Source organism: Salvia miltiorrhiza, unplaced genomic scaffold, assembly GCF_028751815.1.
Source record: "Salvia miltiorrhiza cultivar Shanhuang (shh) unplaced genomic scaffold, IMPLAD_Smil_shh fragScaff_scaffold_20:::fragment_2:::debris, whole genome shotgun sequence".
NCBI classification, from domain to species: domain Eukaryota; kingdom Viridiplantae; phylum Streptophyta; class Magnoliopsida; order Lamiales; family Lamiaceae; genus Salvia; species Salvia miltiorrhiza.
In genome coordinates this window covers 1-10,000 of record NW_026651444.1, presented here as the reverse complement: position 1 = coordinate 10,000, position 10,000 = coordinate 1, and the positions used below count along the sequence as shown (strand labels likewise).

Here is a 10,000-nt window from a genome sequence, read left to right as displayed (position 1 = left end):
GATTCGTGCTAAATCACAATTAAGTTCTTCAAATAAATGTACTAAAGATCCATTAAGTCACAAAGCATTTTAGTGACTTACTAAGAGAGTACTTGGTAGAGGATTTTTATTTTTGGGAGAAATGATTCCTCCCAAACCACTTCCATACACCAATTGGGGCCATACCAAATGTGGCAAAAGAAAGTTTCCCTTCACATTACTGAGAAGATCCCCATAACTCTCTAAGAAAATATGCCCCAATTCTATAAATTCCATACTGAAAATTCATAAGATGTGCTCAATTCTTACACCTTTTACTGATTCTGGCAATTTCTTTATCACAATAAAGGTATTACAGGTAAGATCACTTTCTATTTCATAATCTGACTTCTTACCCGTACACTAATTAATGATTAATTCACAATGTTTTACAGCAATGTAACAATAATAATATGCTCGTATCATTTACTAGGTTCACAATTCAGTGAGAAGGAAAGAAGAAAGGGAATGCACAAACTCCTTGGGAGACCCTAGGACCTTCAAGCATACTAAAACTTGCGAGTCCCCCAAAAATTCAGTGACTGATGAATGAAATGTAAAAGACTACTACCCATATGAACATGTGCACATTGCAATGCTGAAACAATCTCCAAGCTAAGCATGCTATCTTCGATTATCTTATGGTTTCAAGGTGGTCAGTCAACTATATGACATAAAATGATGATTCTGAATTGACTAAGTTGCAGATATATGATGCATCATGCATGTCAAAGTTGATACAGTAATTTTGTGTGATAAGAAAGTTAAAGCAGTAATTTTTTAGCCTACTTCCCTTTCAAATGGTTAAAAATTTTGTAACTTTATGTTGTCAAGGTTAAAATTAGACAACCATATTATTAAGATGATCACATGGCATCATCATAAGTAAATACTTATTCATAAAAGGCTACCCAAAGTAGCATCTTATTATTACCAATCCCCATCCCTAGTCAAGTAAGTCAGACTTTAGCAAAGTATATGATACTCAGATCCATAAAACATTAGTGTTTTGACATCACGAGAAAAAGAGATTGACGATAATTATAACAACAAATTATACCTTCGTGCTATGATGTCATTAAGGGAATCATCATCCAGAACAGGTGCAGCTTCCTCTTTCTTGCACTCCCGCAGGAGAGACTCTAAGTATTCTCTTCGATCCTCCGCACTAAGATATATTGTTTAGATTATAATTGATAAATATCAAATTAGAAGTGCCAAATCAGTCATTTATTTTACCATGTAGCATACCTCGTGTTATTGTCAAAAAATCCAGCAGTTATACTCTGATTCGCAACCCCAAGTTTGTGCTCAGCAGAAGCTCTAACTTGCTCCTCCACAGTTTGGACCTAATTAAGATATAGCGAAGACAGTCAACAAATTATAATAAAGTAATAACCATCAACATATCCGTCATTGTTCCAATACTATGACTTCTGTATATCATGTTTATTGTTGGCATTACTACAGAGAAAAGATATAAGTCACAATACAATATCTCGCTCTCAGAAGTGGCCTTTGAGTTTAATTGATCGATAGCAATAGCTGTTTTCCTAGTTTGTTGGTCCCGAATCCTGATTATAAGTTTTCAGTGACCACAACCTATAGGAACCAGTCTATCTACCACTTTTAAGTTTTAACGATGTTTGCATAGGCTCCATAGATTTATGTTCAATAATTCCAGGCTTTTAGAGAGAATGGTCATAGGAAGTGTAAAATACTTGGACATCTTCAAGTAGCCATAAATTGGTTTCAGAAAAAGCAGCATGAGGGATATTAAGTACACACTTGCACTAGTTTAATCGTGTCAGAAATAGAACGAAAGTAGATAATATGCATAATGAATAACATTCAAACTATTTATAGGAGCTCTCACAGCAGTGATCAGACAAGTAGCAAAAACAGTCAACTATACTAAGTAAGAAACAAAGAGAAAAACCACAGCCGAAGCACTATATCAGCATCATTTTATCTAAAAATGCTTTGTCGTATCCTTATAAGAGAAATAAAGCAAATTGTGAGTGTATTAGAACAGTATTCAATTTCTCTTCAGAAAATAATTGTTTGTGTTAAATCCATATTTAAGGAGCAGTCAGATTGCAAGATAAGAAAATTATAGCTTTCTCTAATAGTTTGAGAGTATCAATAGGGAAAACATTAAAGATAGAAAAGTAAACACTATAGGCTGGAATGAAGTCAGATTCCTACATAGAAATATTATATCAAACAAAAATTAAATACATTATTTAAAATTCAATACCATTACAAGGAAAGTACATGTTTTTATTAAAGATTGAAAGTGTAATCATAAGAAATTATTTATGCAAGACATTCTATACCATAATGGAAAACAATCTTTATTATTTGAAAATAGAGGAGTTATGTTCTCATTAACAGAGAAAGAACCAAACGAGTTACTCGAGTTCGGGGATTAAAGTATTTACAGACTTACAGTCTCTAAACGAAGAACAAGAACATCTTTCTTTTGTCCAATCCTATGAGCCCTGGCCTGTGCTTGCAAATCAACCTGAACAAACACAAACAATATAGAGTGAGCCTTTATTTCGAACTCAAGTGTCACTATTGAAGTACTGAGGAGAAAGGCAATAGATATAACCTGGGGATTCCAATCTGTATCAAAGATAATAACTGTATCAGCAGCTTGGAGATTCACACCAACTCCTCCAGCTCGGATACTAGATGACATAGTGTTGTAGATCAGTGTGAAAATAGAGACAGGACAATACCAAATAACAAAGGCAGCTTATTGAAGACATCAATTTTTGTAAGAATAAAGTCGTCTCTCTCTCTCTCTCTAACAGTATTATGGCAGTAGCCACTATTCCTATATAAAATGGAACCTTACTTGAAATGGCCTCGATACTGTCTAATATTACATACTTAAAAGCATGGCAGATATTTCATCTTCAACAAACGGTGATGTCAATATGTATGTATTCAATATTTCAGTACAAAATATGTAGAAAATAAAAACCATGTATTGCAAGGCATGAAATACCAGTACACATCAATAAAATAATAATTCCACAGAACCTTCTTTGTCAATATGTCGGGGATGTCCATCACTACTGGAACCAAAGTGCAAATGCATGCAACTCAAAAAGAATCCTTAGGGATACATTTACCTGAGTAAAAATATAAAGTATGGAGAACTAGGATTATTGAACTTCTCAATGAGGGCACCTCGATCACCACCAGATGTATGTCCATCCAATCGAAGGTATTTATACTGTTTCCAACAAAGATAGTCCTCCATAACATCAAGTAGTCTAGTCATTGTCGAGAATAGAAGAACCTGAAAACCAAAAGACATCCAACAATCAGGGAATTACAGAAAATGCAACTTTTAGCTCACACATTCTTCAATATGATGATGAAGGATATCTCGAGGAGCCTATCTCCACATCTCCCCATTGCACCCAGATGATGCAAAAGACTTTAATTAAAATAAATAAATAAATAAAGAATCCAAGCTCCTATATAAAAATTACCATGTAATTACTCAAAAAAGAAGATAGTAGAAGAGAAACCACAGTGTAGAAACCAAGGCATCAGCAAGAGTACAAATCAGATAGAGACAGTAAGCTACAGGATTCGACATCAAAGGTCAATGAAGTACCAGAAATTAGTCATTACTCCCTCTGTCCCATTGATAATGGCACACTTTTTTTGGGCACGGAAGGAGGAGGTGTTTTGGATGTAAAGTAAATGGGACCACTTGTAAGGTGTAAGGTAAGTGGGGACCACTTGTATAGAGGGTAAAGTAAGTTGGACACGAGAATTAAGGGGGGTTAGGGGCCCTAATTATTTCTACTTTTAGAATGTGCTATAATCAATGGGACAAATGAAATTGGAAGTGTGCCATTATTAATGGGACTGAGGGAGTATTATTCTTTCGTCAGTAATACATAATTCATAAATCACCTTTCAAATCATTTGAATTTTTAAATATAGCCACAAACAAACCTCACCCACTAATTCAGAGATGCACTTGAAAAAGTAAATGAGAACCCAAAAGCACACACAAATACCAAATATTAAAGATTGCTGCAGTGGTAAAGAGAAGGCCACAAAACAGAACTCAAGACACAAATCTTTCTGATGAGGGATTATGCAAATATGAATAATAGGCAGCCAACTTTTTACAGTACAAATGATTATCAAATGCCACAAATAAGAATGATTAAGAAATGCAGTATCAAAGCTTCATGCTATATATCACCAGAAGGAATAACAAAATACTTGACAATTGCGTGTGTGTGTGTTGGCCTAGTGGTAGGAGGTTAATGCCCAAGACCTGAGTTCCTGGGTTCGAGTCCTCCGTCGCGTGGTCTTTAAAATTTCATTATTTACTTATGTAATTTATCAAAAAAAAAAAAAAAACTACTTGACAATTACAAGTACAAGATGCATAATGACATGTTTCAAGCTCCCATGATAAAGAATAGGAGATTTATAACTCCACGTGAATAGAAATGAAAACTTACTCGGTGATCAGTTGCCTTTAATTTGGGCAATAACCTATCCAACATCTCAAGCTTCCCACAAAGTCTGATAATGTTTGGAAGGTAATGCTTTGGAACTAGATCGTGAACCTAATCAAGACAACAGATAATGTTAGTGAATTAAAGCACTGTGCAAAATGCGTCCAAAAGTACGCAAAAATAGATCACAGTTGGAAAGAAAACTTTACCTAGTTCAAGAAACAAATGTTCAACTATAAGAAAATCACCACAAACACTCGTCTTACTCATTAGCCAAATTTATCAAGTTCATAGCTCCAGTTGAAGATAGAGATAGACAGAGAGAGTACCTCCTCCACATGAAGTTGACTAAGATATGGGTGGTTGCATATATTCCGTAGCTCCATCACAGAGTTGTGCACAGAGCGAGCCTGATGAAGTACCAAGATCAAGGAACCAAAAAAATGAATCATCATCCACTCATACATCATTTATTGAGTTTGCCAGAATCTTTATGAGTGGACATAAAACCCACAGTTCACATGAGCATGCTATATAAATTGAAATACTGCGAGCATATTGACAATTGTGGTTGCTAACCAAAGTGTCTGCATGCAACTACATATATCCATCATGTACATATGAAATAAGTGCATACCAGAACAGACAAACCAATCTGTATATGCATGTACATATACAATGAACAATAACTTCTAAAAGCAGAACCTAAAAAGATTACAGAGTGAGTAACCTTTGTAGTTCCAATGGCACCAAGATTCTCTTCAACTCTCTTCATCAATAACTTCTGATATGCAGAAGCCTCACATCTAATTAGTCTTTCAATCTTCTCAGGTAATTCATTCTCCACCTGGTCAGGTCATTTTTAAAGTCACAAGTGAATTAAGACAAGCAATAAGCTTTGAAAGGACATCACAAGGTACTTCCATGAAGTTCTACAACTTCAGTGACTAAATAAATGGTATTTAGCAGAAGGAATGTCTAACAGAACCATCAGTATTTTGGGATGCGTTATCCAGTTCAGAACAATTGCTCTGTGCATTCTATGATAATTTTCTGTGAAAATGCACAGCAGTTACCTTGAACCATATAAAGAGACATCAGACAGTACCTTGTGTTTTAATCTTCGAAGTACAAATGGCCGCAGAACTTGGTGAAGACGATTTATTATCAAAAGATTCTCCTCTTCAGATAGTAAAGCCTAGTTGTGTTTGATATAAAAAATGAGATAACATGTGAAGAATAGTGAAACACCAGAAAAAAATATTAGCACATGACTTTTATTTAACTTACTTCATCCGCGGTACTGTCACCATTACTCTCAAATGGTTTGTTGAACCATTGAGAAAAATCTTCAGATGAGTTAAAGATGTTTGGCAACAAGAAATTAAGCAACGCCCATAGCTCTTCGAGATTATTCTGCAAGAGCAACCAGAAATAGAGAATATATAATAGAATACACCAAATAAAGTAGGTGAGTGATGAGTGTTGGAAATCTAAGTAGAATACATGCATAGATCATAAGCTGATGAATTAGCAAATATAAAACCTGCAAGGGAGTTCCAGTCAATAGTATTCTGTGATTGCTGCGATAATGTTTCAAATCAGCATTTAACTTGCAGGAAGCATTCTTAATGCGATGACCTTCGTCGATAATAATATAATGCCACTGTATTTTACTCAGTTTTGGACGATCATGTTTGTTCATCAAATATTCATATGTTGTCAGAAGAACATTAAATTTTTGATGAACAATTTGTTCCCTGCAACGGAAAAGTCACAAATGAACAGCTGAAGCTAAGTAAGAAGTAAAGAAGCAACAAAAGATTATCAGATGAATTCACAAAGGTTACTTGAATAGCCTTCGGCGTTCTTCGGGGGGGCCACAATAAACAATTTTGTGGACACTAGGAGCCCAGGTGGTGATCTCTGACTCCCATCCAGGTAGAACAGAAGATGGTACAACTACTAGAAAAGGTCCTCTGTCGTTCTTATTTTCCATTAAGTAGCAAATCAGAGATATGACCTGCAAAGTGGATTTTATGCATATCAGAATTGTTCCCCAAAACAAAAGAAAATAGAAAATAACAGGTATGATATGTCCAAAGGGACTACAACTTCATACAATCAAGAATATGTCACACCTGAACCGTTTTTCCCAAGCCCATTTCATCTGCTAGTATGCCATTCAAATGGTTATTGTAAAGAGAAACCAGCCATCTAAGTCCATTCATTTGATACCTTACAAAGAACCACAAAAAAAGAATATTTAGGAAGCAAATCACAGAGCTTTGTGTTTCTACTTCGGCAGTGACAAGATGCAAGCAATAACAATTTGGAATCAGAGCTCAAATGAAAAAAAAAAAAAAAAAAAAAAAGAGGAAGTAAAAAGTCCAGAAAAACCAACAGAAAATGGAAGATAAGAAGACGAATAAATGCACTCACTCCCTTAGTTTTCCCCCAATAAGCCCGGCTGGCTGGTCAGTTATGTGCTCTTTTACGCTGTCAAAAAGATAATCACAATTTAACAACAGAATCAGCATCAACAATAAAAGAAATACTTATCAGAATTAAATTTCCTTTTCACGAATATACTATTATAAGACCTAGAGAAATAGGAAGTAAGTGAAACTGAAAGCCAAAAAATCAAATTAAGTAGTATATCCGTATAAATGCATTTAAAAAAGTAGTGGTGCAGACATGTTAAAACACAATACCATGAAACTCGCATGCGCGGGGGGAGGACAATAACAAAAACACAAGCTCATCAAGAAGTTGGATCTACTTTAAAACTCAATGTTTAACATAAATGTGTTGTATTGAGTTAAGACAGGGGCAGGGTTATTCATATTACCTATGTGCCATCATGTAGTATTTCTCATTGCTTTCCAAATAGTGCTGTATACAGAGACCAATGAAAAAGGTATGAGAAAAGAATGATCTAATCAAACTTTTATGGAATAAAATGAACCTACAACAGAAGAACAAAAGAAAACCTTGGCCTGATCCTTTTCATCTTCATTCTCAACATCTTCACTCTCCTCAATGGCACCACCCTTACTCGCCTCAATATCAGACTCAAACTGACCTGCCATTACTTTAGCATCCTTCAATTTGGACCCAAGTTTTTGCAGATACTTCTCAGTTTCTTTTAGCAGTTTATTAACCCGATCAGATTTTGCATCCTACAGGCATATTACAACATTTTCATAAATAAGAAAGATTAAAGAATAAATTCAGCGTCAAGGGTGTCAATTGTGTTTAGGCCCATAAAGCACCTGAACCATGCGAAGATATCCTTCAACGTCATTAATTTTCAATAAATTAATCTTTTCTCGCTGGATCCTGTCTATCTTCTCACGGTGAAATCTTTCCTTCCTTTTGTGGAACTCCCTTACATATCTATTGAATCCTTTCCAGCGCTCTCTCTTTACTTTAAAACCATCTTCTAGTCTTTCTCTAAATAAAGATGTGAAAACATATTGATCAGATAAAGGTAACTAGATTTTTAGCAAAAGTAAACAACCCATGCAAGCCACTGCATAGAACAAAACTACCTGTGAACTTCAATCTCACTAAAGAATTCCTTCTGCCTTTCCCTAATTCTCTTATGTCGCTCCTCCTTCATTTTTTGCTCATATCTTTCAATTTGTTTTGATCTCCTTCCAATCCTGTGCTTCTTAATTGATTTCAATCTATCCATTTCACTTGCTATTGGTTTAAAAAAATCGTTCATGATATCACTGCACCAAAAGTTATCAACTGTCATAACCTGACATGAAGCTATGATGTCAAAAGGCCAATTGCGCAGGAATAGAATCAATGAAGATATGATATCAAAAAGCCAAGTGCACGGAAATAGAACCAAAATAGTTGGATTTAGCAAAATGGATAAAGCTCCTCTCTGCTTGTTTGAGGTGGGAGAAAAGACAGAGAAAGTGAGGAAAAAACAAATGAATTTAGGGCAAGCAAAGAATGGAAACTTATGCATAGACAGACAGATTACCTCCGAAGACGTCGCTGCAATTCTAGCAACTGAAGCTTTTTCAATTCAATTACACTTTTCGTCTTCGCAGAAATATCTTCAGAAGAGCTCACAACTTCCTGCAGCATAAACGCAACAACAAAATTAAACCACCTAAACCAAGAGTTATTCAACTTCGTTAAGTAAACTAACTTTCTACCATGCATTAAATCAATGTTTTCACAACGCTATGAGGAAAGCATAAGAGCTGACACAGAAAAACTTTCAAAAGAACATAAGTGCATTTTGCACGGTTATGAACTAAAGATCAGCCCATTCGTAGAAAAATAGAAAACCTGGAACAACACACACACACACACACAGGGAGAGATGCACAATTTCCTCAAACAAAGTAAACCAAGGCAAGGTTCAATTTGACAAAAGGTCAAACTGCTACAAATAATTTGAGAGATTTTAGTACCAGTTTTGGCCTCCACAAACCCACTAACACTCCATTGATTAGGAAATTACAAAACTAAAAGTATCAATAATATCCTAGGATCCAGCACAACAATAAGATTATTATAATCATATGCAACAATTTCATCAAGGGTGTTATTAGAAATATTAACAAATATGAAGATTTTGAGAGAACACAAGCACTTAAAGTGAATTTGAACATGATAAGTGGCTTATCATAAGCCACAAGCACGAATCTCAACACTTTCTTCCATAAAGAAAATGTTTAAAACATCTGTAAGACACATTTTCACTATCTTGAGATATCATAAACACCTGATAAATTGACAGCTAACAAAATGATCAGTGATGTTCTATCACTATGAGAATACCAAACTTTGGCTTCGATGCCTAATAGTAATAGTAATGCAAACCTTTAGCCTATCAGAACAACCACTGATTTTTTGTGATGTCTTCTGCAGTTTCTGAGCCCAGTTGTGCTCAGCAAGGACTTTTCTCTTCTGCCGGTCCAAGATCCATTTTTCTACAGTGGTATGCTTCGGCGAAGGTTGCCTGTTTGTGGACATTGAAGTATAACCTTCTTCCTGGTCTGCCTCTGACAATGTAAATGAACACTTGTGTTTCAGTGCACCAGAAGAATCATTCAAGAATTCGAAGAAATAAAAAGCACATTAGTAAAGCAGGAAGGATATAGTGACTCTCACACTTCAAATAATATATATATACATATTGGCTTCTTCATGTATGAGGGTGTTTATTCACTAACCTTGATAAAAGTTTTTTACAATTACATTGGGATCCTTGACTGCCATAGCAGGGTAGTTTTGGCCACTCGTTCCTGAGGCAGGTTTCCACTTGTCTTTTAACGGAAAACTTGAATATTTCTTATCAGAGTAAGACTTCCCTAGATTATTGCAATCCATAAGATTTTGTCCATGACTAGTGGTATCTTCTGGTCTTTGCAGCACCCCTTCATTACTTAAAAAAGTGGTAGGTACTGGTGCATTAGCAATATCATTAGCAAACCCATCTACAG

General features: G+C 35.3%; 1 protein-coding gene across 1 annotated transcript; it reads right to left on the bottom strand.

Moving 5' to 3' along the window:
- Nucleotides 1–67: 67 nt before the first annotated feature.
- LOC131002800 (chromatin structure-remodeling complex protein SYD-like) lies at nucleotides 68–9,994 on the bottom strand. Its single transcript, XM_057929269.1, has 21 exons — nucleotides 9,731–9,994; nucleotides 9,378–9,559; nucleotides 8,527–8,624; nucleotides 8,078–8,263; nucleotides 7,799–7,979; nucleotides 7,517–7,705; nucleotides 7,375–7,418; nucleotides 6,966–7,022; nucleotides 6,665–6,761; nucleotides 6,374–6,546; nucleotides 6,070–6,283; nucleotides 5,814–5,939; nucleotides 5,632–5,721; nucleotides 5,254–5,370; nucleotides 4,853–4,933; nucleotides 4,527–4,634; nucleotides 3,165–3,334; nucleotides 2,636–2,714; nucleotides 2,471–2,545; nucleotides 1,270–1,367; nucleotides 68–1,186 (listed from the first exon to the last, which is right to left on the bottom strand). The coding sequence occupies exons 1-21, from the start codon at nucleotides 9,885–9,887 to the stop codon at nucleotides 1,060–1,062; spliced, it is 2,649 nt and encodes an 882-aa protein (XP_057785252.1). The 5' UTR covers nucleotides 9,888–9,994; the 3' UTR covers nucleotides 68–1,059.
- Nucleotides 9,995–10,000: the final 6 nt, after the last annotated feature.